The 23,212-nt window shown below is 40.9% G+C and overlaps 3 protein-coding genes across 9 annotated transcripts; 2 read left to right on the top strand and 1 right to left on the bottom strand.

Moving 5' to 3' along the window:
• The first annotated feature begins 586 nt into the window (after nt 1-586).
• LOC106655238 lies at nt 587-2,772 on the top strand. The gene is made up of 3 exons (XM_014375541.2): nt 587-1,475; nt 1,728-2,069; nt 2,143-2,772. Exons 1-3 carry the CDS (start codon nt 977-979, stop codon nt 2,556-2,558), a joined length of 1,257 nt encoding a protein of 418 aa, XP_014231027.1. The 5' UTR covers nt 587-976; the 3' UTR covers nt 2,559-2,772.
• A 2,252-nt stretch (nt 2,773-5,024) lies between these two features.
• Nucleotides 5,025-7,312, top strand: LOC106656446. The gene is made up of 3 exons (XM_023462880.1): nt 5,025-6,084; nt 6,213-6,557; nt 6,634-7,312. The coding sequence occupies exons 1-3, from the start codon at nt 5,604-5,606 to the stop codon at nt 7,053-7,055; spliced, it is 1,248 nt and encodes a 415-aa protein (XP_023318648.1). The 5' UTR covers nt 5,025-5,603; the 3' UTR covers nt 7,056-7,312.
• A 2,826-nt stretch (nt 7,313-10,138) lies between these two features.
• Nucleotides 10,139-22,798, bottom strand: LOC106656411 (UHRF1-binding protein 1-like). 7 transcript variants are annotated; one of them, XM_014377413.2, is made up of 20 exons: nt 21,710-22,796; nt 19,834-20,035; nt 19,568-19,759; nt 19,267-19,492; nt 18,654-18,820; nt 18,402-18,561; nt 18,066-18,323; nt 17,751-17,987; nt 17,608-17,634; nt 17,013-17,105; nt 16,749-16,936; nt 16,427-16,664; nt 15,935-16,348; nt 14,484-15,289; nt 14,250-14,384; nt 13,598-13,609; nt 12,276-12,617; nt 12,051-12,198; nt 11,619-11,632; nt 11,120-11,193 (listed from the first exon to the last, which is right to left on the bottom strand). In XM_014377413.2, exons 1-20 carry the CDS (start codon nt 21,751-21,753, stop codon nt 11,191-11,193), a joined length of 3,906 nt encoding a protein of 1,301 aa, XP_014232899.1. In that variant the 5' UTR covers nt 21,754-22,796; the 3' UTR covers nt 11,120-11,190. The 7 variants fall into 7 exon arrangements, with proteins under 7 accessions (XP_014232852.1, XP_014232877.1, XP_014232869.1 ...); XM_014377366.2 differs by lacking the exon at nt 11,619-11,632 and having other exon boundaries at nt 10,139-11,202; nt 21,710-22,798; XM_014377374.2 differs by lacking the exon at nt 11,619-11,632 and having other exon boundaries at nt 10,808-11,193; nt 21,710-21,753.
• Between the last annotated feature and the right edge of the window lie 414 nt (nt 22,799-23,212).

The following is a 23,212-nucleotide window of genomic DNA, read 5'->3' on the forward strand; positions in this document are numbered from 1 at the left end:
ACGAATGAAATTTTTCCATTGTAATAATTAGAAACGTTAATCGGATTAGTACTTGCTTTGATTTCTTCACAGCGGATTTCAGTGCTTTCGATAAAATTTTTTTTATCTATTTTTTTTCATTGAATGTTCCGGGTAATCAAAAAATCAAAAAATATACAATAAATATTAAGAGCGAGGTGAACGAACATTCGCGAAATATATAAAAATAATAAAAATAAATAGGGCTATTGGTTCAGCTGTCTACGAGATATCGTTCGCAGCGTTTGATAGTAGCACTTACAATTCATTATCGAAAGATATAAAAGAATCGGTTGAACGGCTAAGGAACGATTTCTGTAATACACGAGAGTTTCGCGGTAATTTCGAAGGATTCCGATCGATTAAATCTCAATATTATTATGCGATTGAAGCTCGATCGCTATTCTTCTTTCACAAATAGGTGTAAAATTAATTTTGTTTTCTCTTCGGAAATCGCAGAGCGATAAACGGCGCTCGTGCACTCGAAGATAAACGTTTTTTATATTTGCTCTATATAATATAACACCTAAAATGAACAGGTATGGACGCGCACGAGAGCTTCGCCGATGAGAATAATGTCAACAGATTATTCTTCCTCGTGGTGTGTATAGACGATCGCGGACGAGAGCATCACACGGATCGTTAATAACGTTCGAAGCGCAGCGTATACATTATAACACAACCACGTCGGAGGCGCGTCGTCGTCGTCGTCGTAAATACACGGAGGTGGGATATTTTATATAACGCTCTTGGATTAAATGGAAAATCAAGTCCCCTCGTATAGTCATTGATTCGCTGCACGCGTGCGAGGTACTTTGTTCATGAATTGGTCGCACACGAGAGAGGCGACAAAACGAGAACGATTTGTTTACACTCCAGGCTCGCACGCGCGCACGCAAAAACGTTGTGAAATTTTTTCAATCGAGAGTTTCGTTGTTGTTGTTGAAAATAATCCGAGATGTCGGCGAGTGACAAAGTTAGCAACGGCGATTCGCTGATCGTGCTTCGCGAGCCCGAGCAGCTTCTGCGCCAAGTGCTGGGCGACGAGCTCACAGTCCTCGACCTCCAGCAGACGGCCCTGGTGCCCATGGGCGAGAACTACGGCAGCTCCATACTGAAGATCGACGTGGTCGTCAAGAGGACAGCCGACGCGGCCGAGGAGAAGCTCGGCCTGGTGGCCAAGATGGCACCCGCCACCGCCTTCCAGCAGGAGATGCTGAACGTCAAGGCGTCCATGCTCAAGGAGATCTACATCTTCAAGGATCTGATACCTCTGTACCAGGAGATGCAGCGCGAGGTCGGCGTCCCGGAGAAGGACGTGATCGACGTGCTGCCAAAATATTACGGCAGCCGATTGTCGCTCGATCTGGACAATCGGGAGGAGGCCGATCTCGACGCGGTGCTGCTGATGGAGAATCTCAAGTGCCGCGGTTACGAGACCATGGACAGAAAAATAGGTACGCCTTTTGTTTTCGTTGTATACTTCCGTATCGATTAATGCGTTTTCTTTCAAAATTTATTGTATCGCGCGTGACGATGTGTTCCTGCGATAATGATCGTTTTTAATCGTTACGTAAATGTTTTGATACTGTGACAATGGAGTGGAAAAAATGTTTCATCATATCAATCAATTTTTCTTTACCCACAAAATAATGCATTTTTAAATTAAAAAATGAGTCGATGAAATCAAATGTGAAAAATATACGCAGGTATGGACTACGCGCACGCGAAAATGGCCATCGCCAAGCTGGCGGAGTATCACGCGCTCGGCCTCGCGCTCAGAATCAAAAAGCCCGAGGCCTTCGCGAAAGCTCGCGAGCTGATCGACGTCATTCCCTTCGAGACGAACACGGAAGTGTTCGCCGGCATGGGCGAGGAGATCTACAAGACCATTTGCAGCGATCCACGGACGGCCGTTCACAAGGACCTGATCAAGAAGCAAATCGACGACAACGTGAATTTCGAGTGCTTCTACAACATGGACGCGGTCGAGCCGTGGCTGACACTGAGTCACGGTGACTTTTGGGTCAACAACATAATGTTCAAGAACGGTACGTAATATAAAAATAATAATAAGACTTGAATTGAATGACTGAAAAATCGTGTATCTTTCCCATCGCGCAGACAACGGAAAACCCATCGACATCAAGCTCATCGACTTTCAAATCGCCTACGCCTGCAGCCCCATGAAGGATCTTCCCTACTTCCTCACGGGCAGTCTATCGATCGAGACCATCGACCGGCACTTCGAGGATCTGATCGACGTCTATCACGAGACGCTGCTCGACACCCTCGAGCAGCTGAAATGCGACACCGCGCCGTTCGCGCGCGAAAAGTTCGACGAGCAGCTGCGCTACGACGCGAGCAATCAGCTCTACCGCTGCATGATGGCGCTCAAGTTCTTCACCATGGACGCGGCCGAGAACAACATCGACCTGAACGACCTCAAGGGCACCGTGATACTGTCCAAGTCCAACGACGTGTACGTCGAGCGACTCTGCCGGATGGTCGACAAGTTCGTCGAAAAGGCCTGGCTGTAGATTATAATATGTAAAAAAAAATTCGGTTGTAAGAAAGTAAATATTGTACTTTATAGGCGAGCGAACGATGTTTTTTTTCTCTTTTGTAAATACAACTTATTTTTGTATAGTGACTACAAAATTGTTACGGTGATTTGAGAACCACGAAAAAATGCACAGTATTACTTGTAAAAAATTGCGGGTATAAAATAAATAAAGTAAAATTACATTTTTGATAAAAAAATAAAAAATAAAACATTTCGTTATTTCGACAAAATCGAACACGATCATCATCGACGTTGGGCAATTAAAGCACGATGTGCAAACATTGCATTGCGCGTTATACCATGTGACAACGACGCGCATTGATCAATTCTTCTGCTGCTGCGCATTATATTCGTTATTATCGCATTTTCAATTGCCTTTATCTTTTCGCCTCTACACTACACTATTGCTTTGTGTATGTGTGTGTGCATTTTTTGCATCGAAACCCAAGAGTACAAAGAACGCGAGTTGCCGGTATTACGTAAAATTTTCATCGCGCAATCTGTCATTAGCGCTCCGCGCGCGTTTGCCTTACGCCTCTATGTACGCGAGCGGTGAGTAATTTTCATCAATTTGATTTTCGATGTAAAAAAAAAGGAATAAAGGAAAAAAGACGCGAATCATGCACCTGCTACACGTACTCGAAATGATTGTACGCGCGGGGTTGCAAACACGATACGATAAAATTCTTTATCTGCCAAGCGCACGAGGTTTTTATCGATATGTACGGAGGAATATGAGGAAATAACACGAGAATAAAAAATCAACACCTTCTCTCACGAGTGTTTATCGTCATCTCTGCGATAGAATTAATCGCGCGAAGCTTTTGTATTAGAATTTTGCCTGATAGTTTGAATCGTACTCACCGCGAGACGTGACTGGCTTTTCGATGATAATATAACCGCGCGCGAGTCATTAATTCGAGCTCTTTGCTATTCAAATAGCCACTTTGATGTCACTTTTGACATATTTCAAAGTGTCAAAACGGGACATGTTTCATTTGATAAATTAGATAATCGATTTGTTGGACGCAGAAAACATTTGCGTTAATAACCGGTACCATTGTCTTTTTTTTCTTCAAATCGTAAATACAAATCGAGAGAAAAAAAAAATTGTTGAAATCGCTCAAGGACGTCTTTAAAAGCGCTAGATACGACGATATATAGTTTATGTTTTTACACTCGCGGCTAGTGATTTTTTTCTCGATACGCAATAGTTATATTTACCATGTAGTAGCTCAAACTCGTTCCTTTATAATTACGGCCTCGCGCCACGATAATAATAACAATAATAATGGTGAAAATTACCATAAATCAATAAGGGCATTGATGATCTCTCGATTTTTATGCAAATATTCATACAAACTTTGTTTCGGTTCGAACTTCCTGCTCCGCGTATATAGTACCTACCTTTATAATAATATTGAGTGTGTTTGATCAGCGTCTGCGAGCGCTGAAAAATTATTTAAACTATATAAACTGACGTGTCTCTGAAAAAGGCGCATTGCATAACTCTTTGCACGTGCGCCGTGCGGAGATTGAACGATGTATATATGTAGGTGCTTGTCAAACATGCACGCATACACACACGCACCAGAAATCAATTGATCGTGTAAAATGGTCGACTCGTTTGTATATTATATAAAAAAAAAAGCAAGTCCGAAGTATTCCACTTCGCACTCGCGCCGAAATGTTAAAATGTTTTTCGTGGCTCTTTATTGTTTTTATTTTTATGTATTCCAGGTAAAACGACTAGACCGGCGTAACGATTACATTATTGCCTTAATTAATATATGATGTATTTCAGCCACTCTATCGTTATTAATTAATCAACGAATAATGATGACAATCGACGTTTCGGGCAAAATCGTTGTCTCACCCGAAAGCGCGATAATTAACAAACAACGATAATTATCACTGTCAAATCGTACGACTCGCGCGCTCGTAACGACATCATCTACGTACTAATGGTCACTTTTATATACCTGACTGATAATATGAAATATGATTTAATAATTAATGACTATCTCGATGATCGAGGTCAATGAACTCTCGCCGCGCGATCGAGTTTTCCCCATTTCACGAAATGACGTTTCATCTATATACCAAAAGGTAAAGAAGAGCAAAAATCGAAAAAAAAAAATTATAATAGCGCAAAAATGAAAAAAAAAGGTGTAACGCAGCAGCAGCAGCGAGCCGCGAAACTGTGTCAGTGCAGCTGCACCGCGCGCGCGAAAGAAGATAAAGAAAGTATTATACGCGTGTGCGTGTGTGTGTGTATATAAGTCATTCACACCGGATCGGCGCGCAGTATGATGTATACATGTTTGTAAATTCGCCGCGACTGTGTGAGTGAGTGTATTTGATATATATATATATATGTGTGTGTAAGTGTATATACACACGGTTTTCCTCTGACGCATCTCGAAGCTAATACCTACGAGCTAATTACGATATATCACACATACACGTACGTCCATATGCTCTACAGCTCTGCTAAACGCGCGAGGCGTGTGTGTATCGGTACCTAATAGATTTCAGATAAGCCGATCCTGGGCTACTGCCGCTACTATATATATAACACAAGCACCGAAAAAGGCACTACACAGCAACAGCAGCAGCAGCAACCACATGTGTGTATCTTGGTCATCTCTTTAGTTCGGCCGGAGTAATTGCAGAGTGCGCGCGACTTATTTTATACATACATACATATACCTACTACGAGTCGACACAGTGCCGCGAGGAGTGTGTGTATACATATATCGTTCCCTCTTTTCTCCGTGTGTTTCCGAGCTCTGAAAGTATATACGGAACGGCAGCAACGTCAGCCGAAGCAGTCGAATCGGCACGGGGCACAGCAGCAACGCTTATTGCAACGAACGCGCAGAAAAATTAATTGTCGATCGGTTGCAGCGCGCACAGAATTTGTGTCCGACCCGAGGTCCTTTTTTTCCCTATTTTTTTTTCTAATCGAGTGCCAGTGTTATTTATCGATTCGATAAACTATAATACGATCGTCATCATGTCATCCACGGACGACAATCGGCAAAACAACGCCACCGGCGAATCGGTTGCCGTGATCAAGGACCTGGAGTCGCTGCTGCGCGAGCACGTCGATCCCCGACTGCGACTGCTCGACTTCACCAGCGACAATCTGCTGCCGGACGGCGAGAATTATTCCAGCATCATCGTGAAGATCGAGGCGAGCGTGAGAATCGGCGACGACGATCGCGAGGAGAATCTGTCGCTGGTCGCGAAGACGGTGCCGCAGGGCGGCCACAAGACCCAAGTCAAGACCGTGATATCCTTCTCCAAGGAGATCTTCATCTTCGAGAGTCTGATGCCGGCTTTCAAGGCGCTGGATCCGACGATGGACGTGCTGCCGAAATTTTACGGCGGCAGACTGACCCTGGACGAGGAGAGCGAACACAACGACGAGGACATCGTGCTGCTGATGGAAAATCTCAAGACCAAGGGTTACCACACGAAGGACAGAAAACAAGGTGAGTTACCGCATTTTTCTTGTTTACGAAGACTTTTAAATCGGAGATGAATCTCGTACGATAAGATAAGAAAAAAAAGAAGTATTGAATAACAATCGAGTAACGCACCAACACGATCGAATCGACAGGTTTCGACTACGCGCACGCCGAATTCGCGATCCGCGAGCTGGCCAAGTGGCACGGGCTCAGCATCGCCCTGAGGCAGAAGAACGACGAATTTTTCGCCAGATGCCGGCGGGAACTCTGCCGATTCCCGTACGAGCTGCAGGTCACCTCGATGTCCGATCTGGCCGAGCACATCACTCGTGACATCTGCGCGGACGAGCGCATGGCGCCGCACAAGGAGCTCATCAGCCGCGAACTGCAGGCCAATCTGCGCTGGAACGAGTCGATCGAGCGGCCCGAGGAGGGACCCTGGGCCGGCATAACTCACGGCGACTTTTGGGTCAACAACATCATGTATCTCGATGATGGTCAGTGAGACACGATCATATCCATCATCTTCATAATCGACGATAATGTATGCATTAATCGTGCGTTAAATTTCAGAAAACGGCCAACCCAAAGACGTGAAATTCGTCGACTTTCAAATGGTCAGCGCTCTCAGCGTGCTGCGCGACCTACCCTACTTTTTGTGCACCAGCTGCTCGATGGAGGTGCTGAGGAATCGCGTGGACGAGCTGCTCGACTCGTACTACGAGACCCTCGTCGAGACGTTGAAGGGCCAGGACTGCGACCTCGCCGACTACACGCGAGCGAGCTTCGACGAGCAGCTGCGCCAAGACGCCAATCCCGAGTTCATTCACTGCCTGATGTCGCTCAAGTTCTTCACCCTCGAGGTGGACGACGATCTCGATCTGATGGACGTCAAGTCGACGCTCTTCGACAAGCAGAGCAGCAGCCTGTACCTGGATCGCTCGTGGGAGGCGGTGCGCGCCTACTTCCACAAGAAGTGGCTGCTGGACTGCTGAGAGTCGCGATCGAGTGGGGTTGTACGTGTGGATGTGTGTGTGTGTTTGTTGTTGCCTTTTTTATAAATATTATATTTTTTTTATCGAGTGGATGACAATGACAATTTTGTTGATGAAATTAAAAAAAAAAACATTATTAAGGCATTGATTAATTGTAATTCATAAAAAAAACTGTATAGTCGAGCGCGTGGAAGAGAATTATTGTATTAAGATTAAGGTATGTGTATAATAAAAAATGCATTGATTCAGGTAAAATATCCGAAATTGTAACATGTATTTAGATGTCTTGAAGCATTCACGCGTTATACATTCTTCAACATCACAAAGCTTTGGTTTCTCACTCTTCAAAAAAAAAACATGCGTTCGAATCATCGTCGTTGGGGCTTCGATCGAACGAATAGCTTATAGCAGCACTTCACCAATCGGACAACGCAGAGCTCGAGTTAATAAATAAAAACACTTATCGTCGATGAAGGTGCTAACATTTAACAAGATTATTCAGGTAGTTCCTTTTTTTTTCGTTTTCATTACACAAATCAACAAGTGCACAACCAAAGAGATAAAAAGTGAAATTAAAATATAATTATCATAATTCATTAACAATTGATAAAAATCATTTCGTTTGATATAAAATTCGAAAAAATTATAATATACGAAGTTAAGCGGTTAAAATACAAATCGAAAATAGTTAATAACGTTTCACAGTTAATTGTAGATTGTTATAACTTTAGTTAATTTTATTTAGAAAACTGCGTGTACACTAGCAGTTTTTTCAGTCGAAACAGGTACATTTCGTAAATTATGGCTGCCATTTTAATCGTCGAGTGAATTTAGATTAGATTAAATCAATTCTACTGCATCAGTAAGATTAATATTTTTTTTTACATTATATTCCGGTTATTATGCATCGTTGAGCTTTTTTTTATAATTTCTTTTAAAGAACTAGAAAAGATAATTTTCATTCGACGGTTCAATGTTTAGTTTGCGAATTGTACCTTTATGGAGAAATCGAAAATGATCTAAATATTACAATTTATGTCACTTTCAATGATCATTCCTTCACTCAAACATTAACTCTAAACATTTTAAAATTCTGTATATTTATTGTAGTTGAATTCAAAGTGAATGTGCGGATTGGAAATTATCGATTTAACAATTGGAACTATAATCTAAAATTCATGTAGTTTATCTGAAATATAATACGACGAATTTTTGAAATTCTCGTATTTTTATAAAAATTACAAGTAGAACGAAAACCGTAAAAATTTTAAAACAATTTAAAAACGAAAAAGTTAGGCATCACATGCATTTTAAAAAAGCTGCCTAAATTTTAATCATGATCATTGAGAAACTTCTGATATGTGTTAACAATAATATAAATTCGCTTGTATATATTGAATTCGGCTACGAAGGTCACTATCACTCATGACTTTTCAAAGCATATTTTGATATCACGATAAAATAATGCGTCGATGACGCAACAGATTGTTTTCAATGTCAACTTCCAGGTTCGTTGATAGGGATGTGTAACTCGATCATCTGAGTGACATCATCGCTTCGGTTTGGGGTTGTACTGGTTCCTTCACCTTCGACATCTCTGGGCTTAAAGTTTTTGCCGCAGTCTATTTTTTGGTTCAAACATTGAGAGAATTAATATTGGTAATTCCCTCCATAGTCCAGTTGAATTGAACTGAGATTCTTCAAATGGTTAAAATAGCCTCTATTCAAACTCTAGAACAGCTCTCAATGTTCTCAATCTTCTCCTGTTTCGACATCCTTCGGCTTACTTTTTTTGTCGCGGTCTTTTTTTCTAGCGATAACATTGAGACAGAGACTTATCCAATGGACTTCTCCTTTTTCAACGAGACCTTTAATAGAGGCTATTTTCTGCCATTTGACGAATCTCAGTTAAATTCAACTAGACCATGGATGGAATTACCAACATTAATATTCTTAATGGTCTGAACTAAAAAAAAACTTCGACAACAAGTCGCGAGATATCGAAGCCGGCGAAGGAACTAGCGCAACCACCAACCGAAGTGATGAGGTCATGGAGATGGTCGAGTTATCCCTATAAACGAATCTGGAAGTTGACGTTGAAAGAGATGCGGCATTGAAAGCCGTTAGTCTCTATTATGTGACAGAACATATTCAGATATGCCGGAGCGCATCGTGCAAATAATCTGTTGCGTCGTCGAACAAATCGAAGAAAAAGAGCCCAAATATCGCTGTTGGCGCGTGACTATTTTTACCGGCTTTTTAGTAATCCTCACCGTCGTAGTGATCCAATTATTGTTCAGCCAAGGGTGTTACGAATTAATTGGTTCAATTGAATTTAATAATATTTACAAAATATTTTGTCTACATTTTTAAAAGAGCATTTTGTAACATCTAATCAATGGTGACGATCGCCTTCATAGCTGAATACAATGCATAAGTGAAACACAGAAGGCATCATGAATTTGAAAATATAAATTCATTTTTCTCATTATTCTCTCCTCATTAGTTCATTTGAACATTATTAGAACATCAATGACTTGAATTCACGCTACAGCTATACCGTACGTAAGGAGCTATAGAAAAATATTCTCCATTGCTCTGTTTAATCGGCTGATTGACCGGCAATCCACGGTTATTCGAAATGTATTTTTCTTTTGTCTACTTCCTATTTTGAACAAGAAGGCTTTACATACTCTACAGCTATTATATTGAAAGAAAGTAAAATTTTTCACATTTTTTTATCTTACAGTCTTTTTTTTTTAATGAACATCATTTGCGCAGAAAGCTACTCTTATTATATTTCTGATTGCTGCTAATTAGAAGAGTGTCATTTTAATTTGTTTGCCTCGATTCAATTCACAGATTAACCAAACGTTCAGCACCGGTATATCGACGCACCTCGTTAATGCACTTATTGCATAATATGCGCTCACTTTATTCACTCATTTTTATTGAAGTCGCTTACTTACACATACTTTCTTTCATCCTATAACAGGTATATTGTAGACGGTACAAAAAAGTACTATTTTTTTATACTATAACTTCACGTGAAATAATTTACTTTTATATAGAGACATTTTTTTTATCGAATCGAATTGAATCGGAAAAAATTTTTAATACTTCCGGAGTATATATTTACAATTCAAAAAAATTCACGTACAATCAATTTATGACAAACTTTCGGCGAAATTCATTTTTCTACCATCGACTAATACACAACTCCTATTAAAAAAAAAAACAAACAACGTAACAAAAAGTGTCGTTAAATCTATTTACCAAAAAATAATCACGCTTACACATAAAAATGATTGAATATTTCAATTTGTTAAGAAACGTATACTCTTACTAGTTTCAAAACCATATTTTCACCGTAATATATTTTATCATTGTGCAACCAAATAAGTGCAGTCTCTAGCCACTAAAGTACATTATTGCGGTAATTTAAAAAAAAAAGTTCACTCTCGTACAATGACGATTGGCCATCATGATATCTTCCGACGCCTCCGTCGCCGAGGCGTCCGAAACATAACGAAAATGCATTGCAAAATTGTAATCTAATTTATCGTACATCACCATAAAATCGTGTGATTACCGTAAGAATTGGTTTGCTGTTTGCGTACTTGGAAAAAAAAAAAAATTAAAGCGATGCTTCGCGTCGAACGGAGCGCGAGGCATTCCTTAATTTTCTTTTTTCTGTTCTACTACGACTTACTGGAACTGCAGCAGTTGGAGCAGTCGAAACAGCTGGTGTGCTATCTTTTGTTGGACCAGACGGAGCCGCGACTGCCCGACAGGCCGCCGAACGCGCCGACGCCGGCGCCCGGCAGCTGATTCTGCAGGTCCATCACCGACTCCTGCAGTATGCGCTTCTCCTTGAGCAGCACCGATATGTCCTCCTGGGCCGCGTTCAGGCAGGACCGGAGCTCCTCCTTGACGCGGCGGAGCTTCGAGTTCTCCTCGGACAGGCGCTCCATGGTGGACAGGCGACGGCGCAGCTCCTCGTTGTCGGCCTTCAGCTGCTGACTGAACTCTTTCAAGGCGTTGATCTCCATCTCCTGCTCGACGAACTTCGACACCTGGGGACTCGTCAACATGCGAGTCTTGTTGCTGGAGGAGGTGGGTTCCCGGATGCTACTTACTAAAAAGTCAGTAATTGAAATACAAGCCGTTAGCGACGTACAGTGGAAAGAAATTACTTTTAAATGTATACAAAAAATATGTATGTATCCGTGAAAAAATTTTGATACTATATAAAAATATTTTTCAGCGATATTAGTAACAACGCGAAACCGTAAAAATTGTCGATTGAAATCATCGATTGATTTCAAAATTGATTATTTGCAACGATAGGCGAAATATTCTTAAAAAATTTCTTGTCCTATACAAAAATCATCTATTCTATAACTACGAGTCATGCTCTAAACAATTTTTGTCATTTCCAAATGACTTTTTGTTTTAATTAAAAAAAATATATAAAGCGCTGCAATTTTCTTTGCTTCTATAAAGCCTAAAAAGTGCCAACTACCACAAATGCTAATTTTGTTTTTTTATCTAGATGCTCACATTCGATAGGCCATCTGGGGTGCACAAAAAACAATGCCAATATGTAGTATAAATAACGATAAAATCACAGCTGCAAAACTTCTGCCACTTCAACATCATCTAGATAATATATTCACAAATTAAAAGTCGTAATCTTACGGAACTTTGAACAAAACAAAATATTGAACAAAAGCACATCGTTCAGAAAATGGCTCTTTGAACAGCCTGTGTGCGTATAATATAAAAACTGCTACCACCTAAATTGACAAAATAATAATAATAATCGATAGTCCAATATATCTATAGACCTTGCTCGTATATGTCTCAAACAAACTACAGTATAATATGGTAATAAATGTCAATAAACACGACAAGGGACAGAAAAATAATTCAATTTACATTTCTCGACGGGAATAAAAAAAAAACGGTTCGAAGCAAACGCTGAGAACTTACCTGCTGGCTCGATATTAAAGACTCCGCTCTCGTCCCTCGTTATTTTCAACTTGGCCACGTTCAAATCGATGGGAATCGGTCCGGGCGACGTTATATTGTTCGGTGGACGGTCTTCGTTCAAGCGTAACGTTATATTCTCTAATAATACCTGAGAGCAGGAAAAAAAATCATTCAACACCGTTTATCTAGATCGAAGCCCAAAAAAGAAAAAGTTGTCGAAATTACCTTCATCGGAATGGGTTTGGGAATCACTTCGTCCTCGATCAGGTCGGTGAGACCTGTGACGAAGCTCATCGACAGGGACAGCGGCACGTCGGCCACCTTGACGTCGATCTTGTCCTCGAACATGTTCATCACGCTCTCCTTGTCGTGGAAGTCGATGCCGGAGGTGAGCTTGACGCGCTCCTTGCAGTCGGCGTTCATGCTGGCGAGCTGGCTGGCCGCCGACAGGCGACGCTCGTCCTCGCGATTCTTCAGGCAGTGATCGAGCCGCAGCTTGACGCGCGATCGACAGTCCGAGTCCGAGGGCAGTTCCACCCAGCCCCTCGATCGCGAGCTGAATTTCGTCTATTTTTTTTTTTTTTTTTTTTTCATGCGGAGGAGAGAGAAAAAGAGAAGAGAGCAATTTGTAATTAGTTCGACTCGAGGAAGTGTGCGCGACGTGCAGATAAATATATAATAATGACGAGATCTAAGATCAAACTTTCGTCGTTGTGTTTTCAACTTTTTCAGTTCGACAATGTATCGTGTTAAAACGAAAAAAAAATTTGTATCTACTTTCTTAATAGTAACATCACAATGATACATCGTAATATATATGGCTTGCCCAAGAGTGTCAAAGCGATGCACTGATTGATTATATGTTGGCATGTAATTCGTATATCATGGTGAATTTTTTTTTTCAATTTCAATTGCTATAACTGTTGTGCTTTTTTACGTAGCTATTTGCCTCTATGAGTAGCGAGTCGCGTATAGTAAAAAAAAAACTAAAATGAACAAATTGACTCGATTGAATCTTCTCCGGAAGGCATGCTTCTAACGTCGGAGGAAGAAAAATCAAGTCTATACTTCCGATACAAGTAATGAAATTATTTTGGTTGCGAACGTAATTTTTAAAATCTTCGAATTATTGTGTGCTCTTATACTTGCAGTGAAAATGAAAAATATCTTGCGCAAAAATATTTTAGCGTAAGCCAAGAGTACTGAGAAAAAATTTTCACATCATGCACAGTGCCAAAGCAGTTCGAAATCGGTGTGATTCGTCATTGATCGTCGAATATAAAAAACAAGCTACATTAGCCTGACATGCGCGAACTAAAAGCTGAATTGTTTGCTATTTTTTTTCTATCAAAGTAAAGTACCGCAACGGTATTTTACCTCTAATTCTAATAAAAAAAGTCTTAAAGCTCTAATTTGATCTAATTTTGCTTGACTAATAAAAGCTGCAATCTAAAGACCTCATGCGTTCACTCATGGTGGGTCGCTACTATTTTGTGTTTCTTTTTTTTTTTTTTTTAATTAAAAAATATAAGTTTGTTTGCCAATACCTTTCTTTTGGCCTGCCACAAGTGCCATACAAAAACATTCACAAGAGAAGGAGGTACGCGGGAGAAGGCATGCAAAAAAGTTCAGAGACAAAATCTGTATAAGTATAACACTTATATTATGCATATAAAGAGTTTTGATTATTTTGATTATGCCCAAAGAAAAACATTAACATTTTCCAGTAGTATAATAGAAGTGTTGCCAGAAATATTTGTAATAAAAAGAAATCACAATGCTGCTGCGCATATTATGCTTTTGAGTAAAATTTTGAAGAAAAAAGTCACAGTGCAACTTATATATGGAAAGCGGGTTTTGCAAATAGACCCCTCGACAATGATCAACGAAAATAAAACTTTTAGCTTTTGTACGACTCTTTTCGTTTATTTTTTTTTGAGAATGTTATTATATACGTTTTTGTTTTATATACCTAAACTCGTGGAAAACACAGGTTACTTATTATAAGTTATAGTTTATAGGAAAAAGTATGAGAAAACTGGAAAAAAAGTTATCTTCGAAAAAGCTTCGCTATTTATACGATGGTCGGGAAAATCCTTTCCATTTCTTGTTCTCTTTCAACACGTTAATAAAAGTTTTTTTCCAGAGCAAAGAGAGAGAGAAACAAAGGTCGTTAAAAAAAGTTCGCCAATAACTCACCTGAAACTCGTCCCACGGTATGGACGAACACTCGTCGTTCGCTACGTTGCAGACTTGCACTTTGATCGCCGACGAGAAGCCGTAAGATTGCTGGATCAGTTCGACTTTGGACAGCTTGAAGGTCGTCATCGATACCTGCAATCAGAGATTTCGCGCGTCCAATTTGCCATCCGTTATTTTCCGACGAGTACTTTTTTTTTGTTTTTTTTTATCTATCGTTATCGCAACACGTACGAGATCCTTTCGCTTGCAGACGCTGTCGAGCGACTTCTCGCTCTGAGTGTCGGGCGTCTCCTCGACGACCTCGCTCGCCTCCTCGACGGCGGCTATCCGGATGGAATTGTCGACGTTGAACACGGCGTCGATCTTCTCCTGGTCCTCGAGCGACACCACGAGGTAGTTCTCGCTGTCGGAGCTCACGTCGCTCTGCATGGATATGGTGTCGCTACCGTCCTCGGGCGACGGTTTCAGGGCCGAGTCCAGCGACGTCATCAGATTGCTGAAGCCCTTCTTCATGGAAGACAGATTGACGTTGAAGTTGTTGGGGATGATGCCGCTAGCCACCGAGTCGCCCCGGGCCAGCTTGGGCTTCTCGTCGTTGCCGCTGGATTTGGACCATAGCTGCTTGGCGGCGGCCGTGGCACCGACCGCGACCTCGTCGCCGTTCTGATTGACGTTCTTGAAGGTGACGCTGGGCTGCGACGTGGTGTTCGCATTGTGGGCAGCGGCAGTGGCTCCGAAGTCCATCGACAGCATCGACGATATCTCGCTCTGCGGCGTCTCGACGTCGTTGCTCGTGTTCATGCGCTTGGCGCTGTAATCCACTCGAGCCGTGACGGCGTGCTGCCAGAGGGTCGGGCCGGAATTTCCCACGCCACCAGCGCCGACGGTACCGAAGCCCACGACGTCGTCGAGGATCGACGAGGTGTCGGGCACCACCGACTCGAGATCGCCGCCCGAGTTCTCCTTGCCCGGCGTCTGCGACGGCATTATGAAGGTCACTTCGACTTGCGGAACTAGGGCACCGATGACCATGGAACCTGCGGGAAAATACGATTTCGTTTCTTTACGACTCTCTGCGGGCGGAATATATACAATGATACTCGCGTATCAAGCGTCTCACGCAGCCTCGGCTCATTCGATTTTATATACATACGACTTTAAACAATTTATACAGCGGCATAAATTAAATTTTGCTCTGGCGATGCGTGGTGGAGAAGGCGGCGACGGTGGCTTATCGATTTTTCAGGCCATAGGCCGCAGGGTAGACTTTATTAAATGGAGCTGTCAGGCGGCGCGCGCGCGCGCGTGCTATCTTGAATGGACTCGAAGCAATGGCTTATAAAAATAATAAAATTGCTGCTACCTACTGCTACCCGCACTCGGGCGCGCGCGCCGAGAGTCGGTAATTAAATTTTTACGAGCATAACCGGCTTTTTAATAATAAAAAAAGCTGTCTTCCGACGGACGATGCTTTTTATAGCAGCTTAAAGTCGTGTGCGTGCGTGCAGCAGCAGCACTCTTAAAGAGACGTTTTTATACAAGGGAGAGAAGGGAAACGATTTTGATAAACGCTTTAAGGGTAATGAAAGTGTATCGCGAGGGGTGCGATATTATTGATAATTAGGTCAAAGGGGGTGTATCAAAGCACGAACATTTTTTGCGTGTATATATATGTGGCTCACCTCCAGTCTCGACTTTTAGAATCTTGTTGGAATCGATCGACATGTAGGTCGCCAGCTCGGCCAATTGCTCCGACAGCCTCAGCAGGAACAGATACTGATAGTGATTGATCTGCACGCTGATCAGGTTGCCGATGTAGGCGAGCCCCTGCACGTCCGGCACGTCGGACGGCACTTCCGGATTGCCGGGCTCCTTGATGTGCACCCAGAGGGTCAGCGGGAACGCGTCCAAAAACGGAACAGGCCGATTCTGACCGACGGCTCGGGCGCCGAAGAAGTCGCCCCAGACCGGCTCGAGATTGCAGCACCAGACGTCCTTGGCCTCGGTCCAGAGCAGCTCGCGCGTCAGCTGCTTGACCATCTCCGCGACCGAGTTGCTGTTGAAGTCCGCGGGAATCTTTCGAACGCAGTCCGCGCCTGTAAATCGAACGATCGAATTTTCGTTCACAGTGCTGTCAACATTTTTTTAACGCGAAGGTTTGTTGGTTTATGTACCTGCGCAATGAGCCAAAAACTTTTCGCTGATCACGTTGTAATCGTCGGGCCTGTTGGGATATTCCGTGCCGAAAAATAACTGGCCCATTTGGAAAGCGTTGAGGCATTGAGCTAAATCGGCTCTGGATGATCGTTCCGAAGATCTGACGTTCGTAATTGTTGCTCTCGAAGTTTGCAAGTGCAACGATTTTGGCCGGTCTTTTTGATTCGGATAATCTTGTTGACTTTCAAATATCACCTGAAAATATCGAAATCGATATTAATTTTTTTTTTCAAGAGTAGTGACAATTTTTTTGGTTCCTGCTAAATTTGTAAAACTTACTCTAGGTAAAATAGCTTCAATTTTAACATCGAAATACATCAGATTTGAATTTGCGCTCGCCATGTTGCTACCATTGCTCATTAATGAATGATAAAGGTTCAAAAGAAAAGAATTGAACCATAAACAGGAAGAAAGGTCAAAATTAATTTGAATAGGATTCAGCTGTACATAAAACTTGGGTGGTGGCGCTGTAAACGATAAAAAATCAAGTTTAATCTTCCTACAAATTCCATTGCAATTGAGAATTAATAAAAAAAAACTTACATGGAAAATTCAAGTCCCCAGGATAGTAGTAATAGGTGAACTCGGCATGAATTATGTTAACATCTTCCGGCAGGTAAAATCTTTCGCGATCACCTGGAAAAATCATTAAAAATTAGGTTCTCATCGCGAAAAGACAATATCAAGTGCTACAGCATGCTGAGGAGCATTGCACTTAACGGATTACTACTTTATTTCCACAAAATTTACCATGGTATAAAAAAGTCTTAGTTCACGGATTAAATTAAGTGAAGGGTCGTGACTATTGAGTGATCGAACATAAAATTATAAATAATATATATATCACATGTAAATTTCTAATGCTATAATAATGGAAAATTTTTACTGTGGCGAATTACAAATACAAAGTATGTGTAAACAAGTGTTTAAGTGTTCACCACGATTGGACAAAAGGAATAGTGACACAAGCAGGATAATAATGGTATTATACGTGTTCGAGGTGTGTGTGGTTACGCTTGGATTCATTGCTCAACACATGTGTATGATATGTGTGTTCAAGAGTTTCACTTGCACCAATGATGAGTGATACAAGTTAAATCACACTACAAATTGTTTTTTGCTGTCATTTATTATGTACCTGAGCCGTGTTTCTTCCTCGATTGCGCTATAGGTAAATATAAAATTTTCGATGAATGCAAAGTTTTTACTAGGTATTATATTTTGAATTTATTTTTTTTGTAATCTTGTTCCTGATTAATGGTAAATCATTTATATCGTTACCTGAGATGAATTCTTTCGGCGCTGCTTTCCTCGCGGACGTAGTAACTTTGTACAGCGTAAAGTCGTCTATTCTGATCACGATGCAGGTAGTCATGAGTTTCGCTAATTGCTCTAATACGTAGTTTTTAACGGGATTTCCGCTCGGATGCTGAGACGGTTTCTTAGGCTCTTGAGACGTCGAGTTTTGATTTTGATTGCTTGTTGATTTTTCACGATTCTCCACATCTTTCTCCGAACCTGTTGAATATAAGTCAAATATTTTTCACTCAATTTTTCATGATGATCGCAGATGAATGAGGGGAAAAGTTTTCTCACTAGTACTGTTGCCCTGACTTTTGTTTAACGGCGATTGCTGAGCCCGTCCAGAATCGATAAGATCCATGAACTGGCCTCGGAATGAATTGAGAGACTGCTGCAGCCACTGGCTGTGTGGCGTCGCGCTCTCTTTGTACAATGCCCAGTGCTTGCGATCGGCCAGAGCCAAATGATAAGGATAAAAATCTACTTGGAATTTGGTAAGTGAAATCTGTAGGGCACCGCCTTCCTTCAGATCGGGATGCAGTGATCTACCGGCTGCGTAAATTAAAATATATTTAGAATCATTCAAAACGATCCAATCGCGATTAATTTTTGTCGTCGCATTTTACTCACATCCCATATCATCACAGAGATGCAAGTCTATTCTTTGAGAAAGAAAGTGATACGACGTTTCCACGACATCGTATCTGGTAAATATCTTTCCAATTGCGGTATTGCTTGAGTTTCTGGTTCTCGTTTGTTGCGAAATTTGTGCTTGATATTCCGGCAATTCCTGCAATTAACGCGCGATTGAATTATGCAACGTAGTCATAGAGGCATTGTTACACTTGTGCGAACTTTCGTTTCCACTTTCATTATACTTACATCTAACTTCCTGGCTGCCTTAGTTTTTCTTTCTAAACTGGTAGCTCTTTCGATCAGTCCGCCTAACGAGTCTATAAAGTGCAATGCTGCTTTGAGCTGTGAATCAGTTAAGACCCATAAGAGATCGTCTAAAATTATGACCAGTCGTGATCCCATCACAAAACAATCTGAAATCACATAAATAAGGAAGCGTGAGTAATTTTCACGAAGGTAAAAGTTTATAACGCGTGACCATTAACGTTAAATTATACGACGAGGCAGATTTCTTATTTAAAAAAAAAACTTTGCATACATCATTAAAAGTAGTTCTATGTAATGTGAGTCACTGGTTGTAGAAAATAAAGTGTTACATCTTCAAATTAATTTTGTTACACAATTTTTTTCTGAAAAAGACAGACCAGACGAGGCCGTGATATTAGCGAGTAATTTTTTACTAATGATCCGCGTGTGACTTGCAAATTTCAAAGGAAATTCAAAACCGTTCATGCTCACTTTCCACTGAAACATTTAGCAGTTCCTCACAACAACTTTTCGGAAAAAACAAGTTAACAGTTGAGTCATGGAAAAAATTAGTTCAATAATTTTTTATAATAAAAAGACACAAATAAATTACCAGAAAGTCTTTTCTTGATAGTAACTCTACATCTTGCTTGATTTGTAAGAAGTCTTAGGGGAGTGAGATCTTTATCTACAGTACTATGTGCTTCAATTCTCACAGTTTGCCATTCGAGTTCTTTAAATATTAATAACTGCCCTCTATCAGGATCTTTAACCCTGGTTGTTCTCAAATCACACTTTTGCCACGTTGGAGATTTTGATTCTACTAGTATTCTAGTCATCTGAAAATGTGAAATTAATATAATTATAAAAATATGAAAATTATAAGTGTTTGAAATCAATTGTAAAACCATTACCTGAACTTTAGCAATAAATGCAGGGCTTTTGAAGGTAACAGAAACCGTATTGACAGTAACTGTTATGCCATCAATTATTTTATGTATGTACGAATATTTTGCTGGCCCAGTATAAGAAGCCAAACCGTGTGCAGAAGACATGTCCCTCAAGTCCTCACATGTCTCAACTTCAACATGGACTTCATCCAAAATCTGGAGAAAAGAAATTTATGAAAAATGATAACTTTTCATTAATTCATTTATTAGTTTAAAATTCAATTTCTTACCAAAAATATAGGAACATTTTTCAGCTTGGTCCACTGTATCCTGAAAGTAACTTTGTTGCACCAAGCACTTGTCAATCTCAACCATGATGGCAATTCTAATAAATCAGTTAACACAGCTTCATCAAGCTCCAAGTTTGTGAGTTCTCCTTCTCCTTTGAATGTGCTCAAATTAATTTTATCAGCAGACAAGTTTTTTGTGAATCTGAGAAGAAAAATTAAAATTGTAAGTATTAATTTAAAATAAAAGTACAAAAACTATGTTTTGCTTATGAAAACAAAAAAAAATTTTAATTAGCAAAAAGTACTAATTGCTCAGTACCTCAAGGATAGCCAGATAAGCCAATGAATTTTATGAACAATTGAAAATGTGCAAATATGAATTAAAAACATAAGATAAAAATAAATTAATAGCAACATAGCTGCTAATGTGAAAATTTGTCATGAATTTTGAATTTAAATGAAAACACAGTGTTGATGTGTCAGTCATAAAGGCTTCAAGCACACTACACACTGAAAACTCATACAGTCAACGAGTGTAGAAAATTTCAAGAAAACGGCTCTGCACACTACCTCAGAAAAACGGAGAGGGGAAAGTGTGTATACGGCCTTAAAAACGATTTTGCAGGAGAGAGAGAGAGAGAGCGAGCTAAAAGGATAATTTCACTCGATGCTTATTTACAAGATTCCTCTCTACACGGAGTTTTCACTTCTCAATCATATTTTTCTCTCCATTAATTTCTTTTTTTTTTTTTTAAATATTATTTTCGCCCACGCAACGATGGATACGTTTTTTGCGCGCTCGCGTCAGAAATATACTCCACATCGTTATCGATAATAACATCATTATTTTCCTTTCATCGTTTTTTAAAATTAAAAGTTACGTTGCGAGAAAAGTATGCTATTGATAAGAAAAACCGAATAGCCTCTCACTTCTCGCGAGGTGTGTGAGTGCAACGAGCACAGATATTATACATCCACGAGCACACGAGCTCTCGCGCACGCATATAACACACATATTTTATATATATGATTATTTAGCGATCGACGAGGCGTGAAATCTTCTGATACTTGCATCGATGAACCTAAAACGAATCGGGTACTATATACGCGCGACGATAATGTAGGCGACGCCGAGAGCGCGTGTACTTTTATAATTAATTTTTTCGTTGGAATAAATAAATTGAAAAATTCTAAAAACAGAAGCATTTTACTTTGATAACGTTTCTAGGCGAGTTTCGCGACGGCGACGACGCTCACTCAATTATCGAAATTGAAATATTAATCATGACATATAAGGCTCTGTGAGGCCGACGGTGTTGCATTATAACAGGTATCATATACTCGTGTACTATGCAACACTCACTCGCTCACACAGTCGCACACAGGCGCGGTCAAGTCAATTAATTGTTTTTTTTTTCCTCCTTTCACGAAGTATCTGCCTGTCTACTATGGTGTTTATTGATTTTCGTCACATATCCACCAATAGACCGAAACGTCTGCAATTCTTCGTTTTGTACGTATAATAAGATCGAACGTACAGTGCAGTAGTGCTGCCTATTCTTTCCTCGTTCGATTGGGCTCGTTCTAATTTTTTGTTCTTTTCTTTACTTCGTCAGTTTTTTCTTTTTTACTTCTGCGAGCGTAGCAATAAAATGAAGGTAATAAAAATTCGCGTCGACCAACTGATAAAACGTTCGAACACGATTCATACAATGCACGCGCGCTCGATGTTTAGATAAGAGGCATTAGCCAATAGATCAAAATACTCGCAAGACACATTCAGCAGTTCTCTCTCGAACGTGCATAACTTCCCATTCGTTTCCGACGCAACAGTACACATTATTTTTTAAGAATTTTTTGAACGATAATATCGTACCTAGACAGATGTTTGAGCAGCTGATTCTTGATGATCGACACCATTTTCGAGGAACAGCGCGCAGTGGAGTGTCAAAAAAAATGTTTTTTTCTCTACACGTTATAATACACAGTAGTAGCAGTAGCAGCAGCAGCGTGCAACACACGCGCCTTATCAGCGACACTCTTCCGACGCGTGCTCCGTTTTCGTTCTTTCTTTCTTTCTTTCTTTTATTCTTTTCTTTTTTTTATTTATGTATTATTTGTGTCTTTGGAGCATGTATTGTAGGTGCACACACGACACTTATTTTTATTATTATCACTGCCGCACAGACACTCTATATATATTTACAATGGATACAGCATACACACACTACCTTCACTCAACCACAACAATAACACACTGCCTCTCTGCTTATGTATACGAGTGCGATTGCTTCCCTTTTCTTTCTTTCTCTCTCTCTCTCACTCTTGTATCTTGTATCGTCAGATCATAACCGCGCCTGACGACGATTGCTCAGCTATATGACACTACATAAGCCGAGGCAGCAGCAGCTCCTATCGAGCAGCAGCGCGGACTGCTCCGAAGAGAATCGGGGATAATCGTACGTATTGTATCGTCGTCTTCGTCGTTGTCGGTCAGTGCCGAGAAAATGTCATGCTGCACAACGACACGCATAATAATAATATCCCCCTCGAGCAGCGCACCACGATTCGCACTGCACTGCACTCACTGCACACTGCTCTCCGTCTCGCATGCAAAACGACACTGACTGGCGTTGTACACAACGCTGCGGGGCTAGTATCGGAGACAGGCTGCTGCTATATCTATATACTATACACTATGCTGCTGCGCGCGCGGCGTTCGACTTGTGCAGAAAATTCGCTACATTAGCCAAGCCAAGGCGAGTTCGTATACATATATCACTCCTCTTGCGCCTGCCAAATGCGATGACACGTTTTTACGTATATACATGTATAGGTTCGCTTACACTATATAGTAGGTATCCCTGCGGTGCGCGTGGTCCGTTTCTGGCTGTTGCTGCTGCTGCTGCACGCGAACCACCGACGCGAAGGCCGCCGTTGGTTAGCAACATACAGGCGCAGGTGCACAGTAGCAGTAGCAGCAGCCAGAGCCAGCAGGGAACGAGATCGATATATATGTTTCGAGTGCGGTATTTGTACGAAAACCGACCGAGAAAGAGCTGAGCTCGTTGCGGCGTTCGAAAGTGCTGCGCTTTAACGACGCGGTCATCGGAGTTGAAATCGCGGGCGGGAGAATCGAATGCTGAGTTACGCAAACGTTTTTTTACATCGATTAATTTGAATTTGTGGATGGATCGAATGACCATAGCGCAACTCATGAACTTTATCTTTCAAAACATCTGATATTAGATAAAGTGAGAAATAATTGTATTGGAAGTTAAGTATTGTCTTTGACATATTTAATAGCAGTACGACAAATTAAAATTTTTCTCTGTTTCAAAAAAAAAACAAAAAAAGAGTTTGTTGCACACGGCAGGTG

This window comes from Trichogramma pretiosum, unplaced genomic scaffold (genome assembly GCF_000599845.2).
Source record: "Trichogramma pretiosum strain Unisexual culture from Peru unplaced genomic scaffold, Tpre_2.0 scaffold1, whole genome shotgun sequence".
NCBI classification, from domain to species: Eukaryota; Metazoa; Arthropoda; class Insecta; order Hymenoptera; family Trichogrammatidae; genus Trichogramma; species Trichogramma pretiosum.